Source organism: Ursus arctos, unplaced genomic scaffold, assembly GCF_023065955.2.
Source record: "Ursus arctos isolate Adak ecotype North America unplaced genomic scaffold, UrsArc2.0 scaffold_19, whole genome shotgun sequence".
Lineage (NCBI taxonomy): Eukaryota > Metazoa > Chordata > Mammalia > Carnivora > Ursidae > Ursus > Ursus arctos.
The window spans coordinates 26,648,229-26,660,020 of record NW_026622863.1 but is presented as its reverse complement, the minus strand read 5'-3'; the positions used below and the strand labels follow the sequence as shown (position 1 = coordinate 26,660,020).

Here is an 11,792-nt window from a genome sequence, read left to right as displayed (position 1 = left end):
ACGCCATCTGCCCGCGACGGGGGCGGAACGCACTTGACGCCATCTCCGGGCGCCCGAGTTGGGGGGGTGCTGGGTGTGGGGCGGCTCCGGGGCCGGGGATGGCGGCGGCCGCGGTCGCGGCGGCTCCGGGACGAGCGGGAGGAGCCCGAGGAGCGCCGTGAGATGGGCCGGTGAGTGTCGCTAGGAGTGGGGGCCGCTGGGCCGGCCTCACTGAGGCCAAGCGGGCGTGGGCTCGGAGCTTAGGAGGAAGTGGCCCCCTGGAGCCCATTGCCCCGCCGGACCGGGGCCCGAGAACGGCGGACCGGGAGCGAAAGAGGCCGCGCCTCGAGTCCCGCGCGCTTTTCTCCGGCCCGGCCCAGAAGGAGGCCTCAGGCCCGGGCGCCCCCGCGGCTCTGTCCCCGCGGGCCGGGGTGTCCGAGTCTTCGGAGCGGGAAGGGGCCCCCAAACAAGGAAGCATCGCCTGTGGGGCCTTGCCCCTGTCCCTCTGCTTCAAGGATCGACTCCCCACCCTTAAACGTTAAATTCCCAATTTCGGGCCCTACCCTTGTTGAAGCAAGGATTGCAGGATCACGGGAAGCCATAACTCGTAGTCTCTTCCGAGCTCCACTCTTTTCTGGCGGGCGTACCTCTCGCCCTCACCCAGTTGTGGGTTCAGTCTCTTCTTTTTGGGCTCTGACTGGCAGCACTGGTTACGTACGTCTGTACCTCTCCGGTACAGACCCCCCTTCCCCGTTAGCTCGGTTGGGGTCACAAGCTGCATCTTCCCTCTGAGAAGTCCTCATTGAGCCCCTCCTGAGGCCGAGGTTTCAGATTCCGAAATGTGTTTTGCGTTGTTGGAACCTGGTGCACAGGCTTGACTCTTTGTTGTCATTCCCTCAGACCTCCTGCCTCTTTTATTTCTTTTATTTGGCTGTGTTTGGCTAACCTTGAGGCAGGTTTTCAAGATTTTAGTTGCAGGAAGCAAAGATCATTCAGGAATTGGAGATGTGACCCCAATTTCTGTTGCCAATGAGGGAGAAAGCTAATTGCTTTTCAGTTACTGGAACTGCCCGCGAAGGAGGGATGCAAGACTCGTACCCACTGTGTAATTTGTATTTATGGAACTGAGAATTTTTCTTCCCCTTTGTTTTCCTATCTCATCACCTTTTCTTGTACGTACACACCTTGCCAATCTTAAGAGATAAGTGTTGCTTCAGTTTTGTTAGAGGCTTACAGTTCTGTAGGACTTGGACAGAAAAGTGGATAGTTTCTCAGAGTACTGGTCAGTACTGCTTTATCTGTTGTCAGAGATTAAGGCTCCATACATTCTTCAGTGCTTGATGTTTCTGGCATGTGTTGATTCAGATACTGATAATTTTGTTTGAGCTTTGTTTCCACATTGTTAATAGCTACATGAGGACCTAGGCAGTGTTTTCATTTTCTGTCACACCTGACTCAACTCTTGGTATGAAGTTGTCACTCAGAAAATTTTATACACACAGGATCCTATTTTTTTTACCCTGAAAATCTGTTAATAAGGCTTCCCCTTGAGTGACTCCCCCTTGACCTCTTTTTCTGCCCCAGAAACATAAATAATTGTTCTTTTTCCTCTAGTGCCACTTTTCTCATTTGAATAACGTCCACATCTGTGTTTTCATCAGCCCTGAATAAAGTGAAATCCATGCGGTCGATTTTTCCAGCTTCCCATTGTTCACATGTGAATAATGTTGAATCTTCCATTTTTAGTTGCATATTTACCTGAAATTGGGATTGAAAGTAAATTTAACCTTTGGGGAATAAGTACAGGTAGAGAATGAAAAATATGACGTTAAGGAAAACAATGAAATTTGACATACAGTGAAAAATTTTTTTCAGGGACATCTTTCTACAGATTAGAGCTTAAAAGATAGCTTTTTCTCTATTCAAATTCCTACAGGCTTGATAAATGTTCTGTTACCTCTAGAGCAGAGCATGAGGCAAGGGACTCATGGACTTTAATGTTTTTGTGGCTTTAGAATTACCTTGATGACCCTGGGGAAGTGAGAGGCTAGGCTCCTGCTTACTTTATTCCTATTTCTGTCTTCTAGGCTCCCAAGGCAGCGGGGAGGACACTGCTTCTTACTACAGCTGCTCAGAGGCACTACTGGAAGCTCAGGTAATAAAGGGAAATTTGGAAGCCTTGTTGCCGACAAAAACATCTGGGATTCAACAGTGGAAAAACAGAACGTAAAAACGGTGTAATATCCAGATCCAAAGAACTGGAGCCTTGATTGGAAGAAATAAGTGACAAAGTTCATGCATTGAAATGTTCAGACCAAAAGGGTACTTTATGACAATGGACAAATAAAAGCATGTATGAAAGGTGACAGCAAGAGAAGGGGGGAGAGAACTTTCTTATGAATCATAGAGACCTAGACAGGTTTGGAGGAATGGAACTAGAATTTAGGAAGTGGTACCTAGAGCAGACCTACAGTGAAAAAGGAGCCATCGGCAAAAGAAAACACACAGGAAAAAAGAGAACGAATGAAGAAAGTACATTGAAGATGGTTAATGAGAAGAAAAGAAGTCTTTCCAGATTAGGGGAGAAAAGTCTATGTGTCGTCAGAAGAGTTTTGTTGCTCTTTAGGGAAGAGGAGAAACAAGACATTATAGAACACAGTAGTACAATCACTTTCCCCATAGGGGCCAAGTTGGAATGTAGTATTTCAAGGGGCAGAGAAGATGCTATTTTTCAGTGGCAACTGGGTCTTGGAGGTAGTGGTGATATGAGGCAAAGGAGTATGAGAGTTTAACCAGGCTTGGGGAGGGGGAATGGGGAAAGGTGAGATCATAACCTGAATTGGGCTGGGGAAAGGAAGTGAGGATGAGGTCATCTGTTGGAAAGAAGATAGCACGGTAATCTTTGGTGACAAAAGGAGAAGCCTAGGAAAAAGAACCAGCAGCAAAAACCAGGTGGTCAAATCTTCTCTTAGGGGAGAAGGCTGGGAAAAGTCAAGGTCCCCATCAGAGGCACATCAGATCCTGAAGCTGTTGGTCTCTCTGGGGTTGTAGAGCCTACAGGTTGTTCACTCATCGTTGAATGTTTGTTCCTATAGCTCTCTGTGGTTTCCCTGACTGTTTCTTTCATGTCCTGGGCTGGATGAATGAGGGGAGGGTAGCATCCTTGTTTGCCCCTTTCTCATGCTTTTTTTCCCCCAGCAGTCCCCTTTGTTACATCTTCTTCCATGGGCACAGTTTCTGCTACTTCCTTTGACTTGGTTCGCCCCTAGGTTACTTTTCTTTGCTTCTGATTTGTTCCCTAGCAGATGTGGGCGCCCCAGCCAGCAGCAGAGAGGGGTGCAGGGGAGCCACAGAGAAGCCCCTTCTGATGCCCCAAGGAGCAAGCCGACCCCTTCCAGGCTCCAGGAACACCACAAAGCAATATGAAACCTGTTCATGAGAGGAGTCAGGAATGCCTTCCACCAAAGAAACGAGACCTCCCCGTGACCAGCGAGGATATGGGGAGAACTACCAGCTGCTCAACTAACCACACACCCTCCAGTGATGCCTCTGAATGGTCCCGAGGTGTTGTGGTGGCCGGGCAGAGCCAGGCAGGAGCCAGAGTCAGCCTGGGGGGTGATGGAGCTGAGGCCATCACTGGTCTGACGGTGGACCAGTATGGTATGCTGTATAAGGTGGCTGTGCCACCTGCTACCTTCTCCCCAACTGGCCTTCCATCTGTGGTGAACATGAGCCCCTTGCCCCCCACATTTAATGTAGCGTCTTCACTGATTCAACATCCAGGAATCCACTATCCCCCAATCCACTACGCTCAACTCCCGTCCACCTCTCTGCAGTTTATCGGGTCTCCTTATAGCCTTCCCTATGCTGTGCCACCTAATTTCCTACCAAGTCCCCTCCTTTCTCCTTCTGCCAACCTCGCCACCTCTCACCTTCCACACTTTGTGCCATATGCCTCACTCCTGGCAGAAGGAGCCACTCCGCCTCCCCAGGCTTCATCCCCAGCCCACTCATTCAACAAAGCCCCTTCTGCCGCCTCCCCACCTGGGCAGTTGTCACATCACTCGAGTACTCAGCCACTGGACCTTGCTCCAGGCCGGATGCCCATTTATTATCAGATGTCCAGGCTACCTGCTGGGTATACTTTGCATGAAACCCCTCCAGCAGGTGCCAGCCCAATTCTTACCCCTCAGGAGGGCCAGTCTGCTCTGGAAGCAGCCGCTGCCAATGGACAGAGACAGCGAGAACGAAATTTAGTAAGGCGGGAAAGTGAAGCCCTCGACTCCCCCAACAGTAAGAGTGAAGGCCAGGGACTGGTGCCAGTGGTAGAATGTGTGGTGGATGGACAGTTGTTTTCAGGTTCTCAGACTGCACGGGTGGAGGTGGCAGTGCCGGCACACCGAGGGACCCCAGACACCGACCTTGAGGTCCAGCGGGTGGTTGGCGCTTTAGCTTCTCAGGACTATCGTGTGGTGACAGCTCAGAGGAAGGATGAGCCCAGCCCCCTCAACCTGTCGCATCATACCCCTGACCATCAGGGTGAGGGGCGAGGGTCAGCCAGGAACCCAGCAGAGATGGCCGAGAAAAATCAGGCCCGGGGGTTCTACCCTCAGTCCCATCAGGAACTGGTGAAACATAGACCTTTACCCAAAGCAATGGTTGTAGCCAATGGCAACCTGGTGCCCACTGGAACTGACCCAGGTCTGCTGCCCGTGGGCTCGGAGATCCTGGTGGCATCAAGTTTGGACATGCAGGCCAGAGCCACCTTCCCAGATAAGGAGCCAACGCCACCCCCCATTACCTCCTCCCACTTGCCCTCCCATTTCATGAAAGGCGCCATCATCCAGCTGGCTACAGGGGAGCTGAAGCGGGTGGAGGACCTCCAGACCCAGGACTTTGTGCGCAGTGCCGAAGTGAGCGGGGGGCTGAAGATTGACTCTAGCACGGTCGTGGACATTCAGGAGAGCCAGTGGCCTGGATTTGTCATGCTGCATTTCGTGGTTGGTGAGCAGCAGAGCAAAGTGAGCATCGAGGTGCCCCCCGAGCACCCTTTCTTTGTGTATGGCCAGGGCTGGTCCTCCTGCAGCCCTGGGCGGACTGCACAGCTCTTCTCTTTGCCCTGCCATCGGCTGCAGGTGGGAGATGTCTGCATCTCTATCAGTTTACAGAGCTTGAACAGTAACTCAGTTTCTCAGGCTAGCTGTGCTCCCCCAGGCCAGCTGGGTCCCCCCCGAGAAAGGCCTGAGAGGACAGTCTTGGGACCCAGAGAGCAATGTGACAGTGAGGGGAAGAGCCAGCTGTCAGGTGAGGGCTCCCAAATGGTAGAGCCCTTGCAGCCGGAGCCTGGTGCTCAGGCCTGCTGGCCAGCCCCAAGCTTCCAAAGATACAGCATGCAAGGGGAGGAGGCACGGGCTGCACTGCTCCGTCCCTCTTTCATTCCGCAGGAGGTAAAGCTGTCCATCGAAGGGCGTTCCAATGCAGGAAAATGAACCTCTCTCCCAGACCAGGACTGGGGCCTTACCCCGGAGCTGGGCCTCACCATGAGCAGGCAGAGGATTTGCACATGCCGAGCAGGGAATGGCTCTCTTGGCAGTGAGATTGGGGGGAAAGAGGAGGCATGAAGGCAGCCTCCCAAGGCAGGGTCTGTTGCTCATTACCCCATGGCATCCTTTCAGGACAGCCCCAGAGGGTGCTGTGATGGGGAGCAGCAGGCCTGAGCCAAGGAAGGATGGGGGTGCACACAGGATAAGAAACATTCCAAATATCAGGGCCTCCCTGTTCTTTCCTCCCCATCCCCAGCTCCTGCAAGGGGAAAGTCGGGCTTTGGGGGCAGGTGGCAGAGGGAGGGAGCAAAGAAAGAGCCAAAAATGATGATCCACAGCTTATAGTAGCAGTTCAACTGTCTGAAGTTTTTTTCCTTTCTTTTTTGTGGTGGGAAGGCAGGAAGCCCCATAATCGGGATTAAGAGGGTTCCCACCCAGAACTCTTCTTTTGAGAGCTGTGCACTTTAAAGGGTGATTTTGTTACAGATGTCTGTGGGTTTGTGGGGGAGGAGCACTCATCTGCAGGACTCTGCTTGATCCTGTGCTCAGCCCTTTCCCATCTCCCCACTGTTCCTCCCACAAGGCTTCTAGCACCAGGAGAAAGAGAAGCCCCTCCAGGGTTCAGAGTGAAGTACTGCTTTGGCGGGGACCCAGTCAGGGGACTTTGGGAGAAAGACCTGATGGCCAGGTGACCAGGCTCTAGGCAGGGCTTCTGGAAAGGTAGCTGACCTAACAGAGCTCCTTGTACCCAGCATGCCAGACCTACTTCCAAATTGTACTGAATTTCCAGTTGGTAATGGTGACTTTTGAAAGAACCAGTGGACCTTTGTCCCCAGTCCCCTACTCTCCTCCTCTGTCTATGTTGTGCCTAAGTGCCTGCGCTGCCCCCACCCTTCTGCTGCCCTGTCCTCTGCATGGTGTCTTGACCTGGGCCTGATTTGTAGCTGCACTGCCTTTCCCCTTCTGCAAAATTGTTTTTGTCCACTCTGACCAAGACCTCTAGTTTTTGGTGTGGAGGGGTCTCTTTGATTTCCTCTTCAGTTATATTCCCTGTTTTTCAAGAAGACTCATAAAGAATCATGTCCCCTCTTCTGCAGCTGAACAGCTTGGTAGAGAACAAGAAGGGAACTGTGCCCTGGGTCAGGGCAAATACACCTGGCTGGGCAGTGCCCGTCATGGTGTTTTTACACAGCCCCTCCCATCCTATTCCACTTTGTGTCAGCATTCAGGCTTCTTTGAGCCGTCCCCTCCCACAGCCAGCTCTAAGGTTCTGGGATAGTCTTGATAAGTTTCCAGTACTTGAAGTCTCCTAGATCTCACTTTATGGTGGAGTGTTCCTCTGCAAAGAGCATTCTCAGTCTTAGTTGCATTTGCTCCCCTTGTGTCTTAAGCCCACGTTTTCTTCACAACTTTAGCATCAGCTTGGACTGTGGGTTTCCACTGGGTATTGAGAAGTAGGCTCCCCCACCAGCTTTCAGGTGGGTGGGTGGGTTTTTTTGTTTGTTTTTCAGGGGTCTTCAGACTCTTGAAGCATCTCAGGGTATTGTCCACCCAGCTCTCTGATGAGGCTTCTCCCAGCGTATGATCCTGACATTTCGTTTAGAAATGTACTTGGACTGGTCGAGGCCTTGCCTGTCATCAGGAGTCCCAAACCTCTGAGGTCTGATCTCTGCTCTGTCAAGGACTTCAGGCAAGTCTTGTGACCTCTCGCTCTTTCACTTCCTCCCCAGCTGCCAAATGGGGATAAATAATCTTACCTACCTCCTGGGGGGGAGGGGGAGTTCTGAGAATGGAGTCATTCTTAGTGTTCAGGTGCTAAAGGTTGTTCTCCTAGGGGAACAAAGTGACTGAGACTGGCTTGTTTGCTACAAGCCCTACATGCCACTGTTTCATTCCTAGAGAGCAGTCAGTCAGGTTTTAGAGGCCCATCCAAAGGAAGCTGCTGACCTGACTGTGAGTACTTAAGTCTCCAGGTCACTTCAGAACCAAACACCAACTCTGGTGAACACTCAACCTTGTATGCGATTGGGATCCTCACCTTTCCCTTCCCCGTCCCCCATTTTCTCTGAGTGCTGCTTTCTCTGGCTTATTTCCTACAGAGGGGGCCTATGGGGCTAAGTCTTGAGGAATCCCCTCAAATGACTGCCCTGGGAGAAGGCCTCATCTCTGGCTGTTCTGTGATCAGCTCATTCCTAGGGATTATTGTTTGCACTGGTTTCTCAGAAACCTCCTTTCTCATAGGAAGGCTCACCAACTGAATACAGTGGCATGCACACAGTAGACAAAGAAGTGTCCGCCAAGGACACCATTTGAGCTTCTTCGTGGTGGGAGCAAACCTATGTCCAACCAGATAGAGTAGTTTAAACCAAGTGATCCTCCACTTCCCCACCTGGTAATTTCCACTTAATCCTGGAAAGAGAACATCTTGTGCACATTGGCAAGTTGGACCCTGACCTTTCTGCTGCTGTTCCTCTTCTGTCTCTAGCCGGTGAAGGAATATCAGCAGCTCTTCTAGTACCATGCCATGTCTGTGTAATATATTAATACTCAAGTCTGCTAAACTGCAGAGGTGTCTTTTGTAAAGTATGGGCTCCCAGGAAAAGAAGCTCTGTGCTCTAAATCTTGGTCAGAGCTGTGGCATCTGCTTGTCATTTCCCTCCCGTTCAGGCTTTTCTTCCAGGCATAAGAAATAAGACGAGCCTATGGTGGTCTTCCCTTCCTTAAAGGAATTTCATAAGTTGGCAAGAGACCTAAGAGTGGTTTTGAGATAGTGAGCATTTTAGTGAGAAGCTTTCAGCTTTTTGGGAAATGGGCAACTGAAGAAGGCCAAAGCCACTCCCTTGACAGTGGTAGGAAATTCCCAGAGTTTAGGAATAGAAAGGAGGACTGCTAACTCTGGCACTAAACAGGAATGCCTCTACCAGTTTGGGAGTAGAGTGACCAGGTAAAGGATGGGTAATACATCCACGTCTTGGATCATCGTTCCTATCAAGATGTACATGGTGTACATGGCGGCGGGGGGGCATGGGTGGTGGCATGGGGGAAGGGAATTCAGAGCTGAATACTTATACCCAAGGGAAGGGGCCCAAGCAGATCTCGACTGACCCTTCTACAGTCTTGGTCCCAGTCGGTCATAACACCAAGGGCTTTGCTCTGTGCTGCTTTGCCACTGCTGCTGTCTGCTCACTGTCCTGCCTGCTACCCTTTATAGCTCCCTGTCCTTCCATGTCTGACTATATAGAGGAAATCCAGGCATCCTGTCCATTCTTACCTGTGCAAGTGTTACTTTATAGCAAAGTCATATTGAATAGGGATAGTATGAAATGCTGCTGGTGGGCTGGTGAATCCAAAGGGATGTGGCTTCAGTGCTTGTCAGAAGCCCTTTGGCTCCTAATATCTGTCTTGAGGGAGAAGTAAACAGGTCTTATTAGTGGGCATTTTCTATGTATTAACTGCTTTCCTTTGTGGTATCTTATATCCTGTTTTTAAAAATAATGACGGGGAACCAGGTTAGGGCCTTTGTCAGCATCCTCGGGAGGGTCATTCGACTCCAGTTATGTGGATTCTGGGACTGAAGAGGGTTTGAAGTTTGACCGAAATAGCCCCTCAGTAGGGTTTAGTTGTATTTTTACCCGTGGACATCATAGGAGATAAACAGGGTGGTGGTGTGATTTAAACCTGTGGCACGCAGGCACATTGGAGAGTTGAATGATCACACTGGAGATGAAGGGTGGACATGGGCTGACTGGGAAAGGGCCTGGGTCCTTTGGAGTAAAGATACCCGATTAACTGAATTGGCCCTGGAGATTAGGTCACAGTCTTAAGAGCAAAGTAAATTGGATAGAGGCCAAGTTTTAGGGAGACTTCCTGGCCTCCTAGGGCTAAGTTTACTAAACCACACTGAAGCTACAATACTTTCCAGATGGGAAAAAGTGTACACTACAGTTGAGCTGGACTGTGCAGGGTTGGATGTTGACCAGGAACCTATTAGCCCTTTGCTGGGAAGCCTTCACTGTCCAGCTTCCCTGGGCTGGGGAAGGCCTCCCACATTATGCAATAATAAAATAAGCATCTGGGTCTTTGCAGCTTTCAGTTGCTCTTTCAACTCTGGGGTCCATCTTTGGGCCAGAAACCTGATCTGGGCCTAGGATGACACTGGCCCTCGAGATGCTAGAGTCGACTGCACTCTCTCCTTACCTGCAGACTATGCACAGTGCCTGGGGTGGAAGGAGGAGAGGTGGTGCGGTTTGCCCTGCTGAGCCTCCCCAGCAGGAACAGTAGTAATAAATGCACTTTTCACACTAAGGTTTCTTTATTAGTTCTCCTGTTAAGCCTAGATCCTCCCCCGATAGATTGCAAACTCAAAGTCTGTGTGATCCCAAAGCCATTCTACTGCAAATGCCCAGCAGTGAAGATGGCCTCAAATTGGGTTCCTGTCTGCAGTGTGTATGGCAGCAGCCCATGTGCCTTTACCTATTGTCAAACTTGCAAGCATTTATTTCTGTCTTTATGACTGTCACGGGGACTGAGGTTCTTCAGAGAGCAAGCTGGTGACACCGTGGTTTTACACCCACTCCCTGGACGGGGAGTTTGCACGTAGTTGTGAGCTGTGAGTGGTTAGTGCGTTGCTGGTATTGCTGAAGGCAGGGTTCATCCCTCATTTGCTTGATACTCACACTCAAGAGAATATAGATTGTGCTGGGAAGAGACTGACTGTACTCGTGGCAAACTTGAAGTATTAAAATAAGGCTGTCCCCTACAACCTTCCTAGTCACACACAGGATCCCTGTAGCCAAAACAGTATATGTTCCAGCTGCAGAGAGCAGACTGCTCTCAGCTTGCACAGCACCTTAGGGGAGGGAAGAATATATGGATAGGGAATGGGGTGGAGAAAGGAAAGTGGGAATGTTGTCATCAGGTGGCTTTAGGGTCCTGAGGAGTAAAGAAGGACGGCACTGGGGAGGTCTGGTTGGATCTGATTTGTGTAGGAGTTCCCTGTAGATAAATTACTGATCCCTCAACTACTATCCCCAGTATGTAATGGCTGAATTAATATGTAATCAACTGCATTGTATCTAAAGCCTTAGAACTAGTCAGGTGCTCCCCCCACCCAGTACCATTTCTTACCCTCTAATCCTACCTGATCTTTAACAAAGCATTAATAATTCTAAGGATAATCTCTATTTTGTTGTGCTTTTTTGTAACTGTTTTAAATAAATCAATTTGTACTGTATATTTGTACTTTTGTGAGATCCTTTTTGCTGTTTTACCATTTTAAGTCTCTGTACTTGGCTACACACAGATTGTATTTTTATTGTTAATGCTCTTCTTATGGATACCTGCATTTAACTTGTGGACTATGTAAACACAATATATATCAATATCTATATATCTATATATCTATCTATATAAACTACTAGCTTTTCCTTTTGGTGTTTGCGCCTTCTTCTTATCCCAGCCTTAGATGGTGGCTGTTGGGTGGGGGATAGAAGCCCTTCATGGGAGAACTTGTAATGGCTAATACTGCCCATCTTCATGTGGTCGGCTCCGGGCAGATCTGCACATTCTGTTGGTGTGTATTTCAGTGACCCAGAAGTCTACCTATAGACTTTGATACAGCACAATCAATCACAAGGACTTGTAGATGTCCTCACTGCTGGCCTTTTCTCCAGTTTTCTTTCCTCAGGAATGCTGCCAGAAATCACTGGAATACATCAGCTACAAGCATAGCTACTGCTTCTAAACTAGAAAGCTTGCTGGTAGTAAGAGGTGAAACACTCAAATACAGGATTGTGACTCAGATACGTTTATTGAGCACTTACTAGGTGCCACAAACCATCCTAAGTTACATATATTATTATATATCATATTAATACGCTTATATATTATATATTTTAATTATATGTTAATAGTCTTTTGTTGCCAATACTATTATTTCCATTTTGTGTTTGGGGAAACCAAGACAGAAGTTAAGTAACTTGCCCAAAGTAAGTTTTTAATTGGCAGTGCAGCATTTTAAATCCAGGCATTGGGCTCCTGAGTTTGTATTACAATTCCTACTTTGTTGTGAAAATTAAATGAGATAATCCATGTAAAGTGCTCAGAATATTCTTTGACACATAGCGAGTGCTCAACCATTTTGAGGGATCCCAAGTAGGACTTCAGTATGGAGCTCTGTGAGAGACAGACATTTGACTCAATTAAGTACTTTCTTTCAAATGTCCAGTACTTTGGAACAAGCTTATTAAAATATTTATGTTCCCAGAACAC

The 11,792-nt window shown here is 49.1% G+C and overlaps 1 protein-coding gene across 2 annotated transcripts; it reads left to right on the top strand.

Annotated features, from left to right (window-relative positions):
• Nucleotides 1–65: 65 nt before the first annotated feature.
• On the top strand, nucleotides 66–10,948 carry ATXN1L (ataxin 1 like). 2 transcript variants are annotated; one of them, XM_026495148.4, is made up of 3 exons: nucleotides 66–170; nucleotides 2,067–2,134; nucleotides 3,285–10,948. In XM_026495148.4, exon 3 carries the CDS (start codon nucleotides 3,402–3,404, stop codon nucleotides 5,466–5,468), a length of 2,067 nt encoding a protein of 688 aa, XP_026350933.2. In that variant the 5' UTR covers nucleotides 66–170; nucleotides 2,067–2,134; nucleotides 3,285–3,401; the 3' UTR covers nucleotides 5,469–10,948. The 2 variants fall into 2 exon arrangements, with proteins under 2 accessions (XP_026350933.2, XP_026350934.2); XM_026495149.4 differs by having other exon boundaries at nucleotides 3,282–10,948.
• Nucleotides 10,949–11,792: the final 844 nt, after the last annotated feature.

What these genes read in the sequence shown, in the direction of transcription:
- ATXN1L (XM_026495148.4), top strand. Translation starts at nt 3,402, where the DNA reads ATGAAACCTGTTCATGAGAGGAGTCAGGAATGCCTTCCACCAAAGAAA.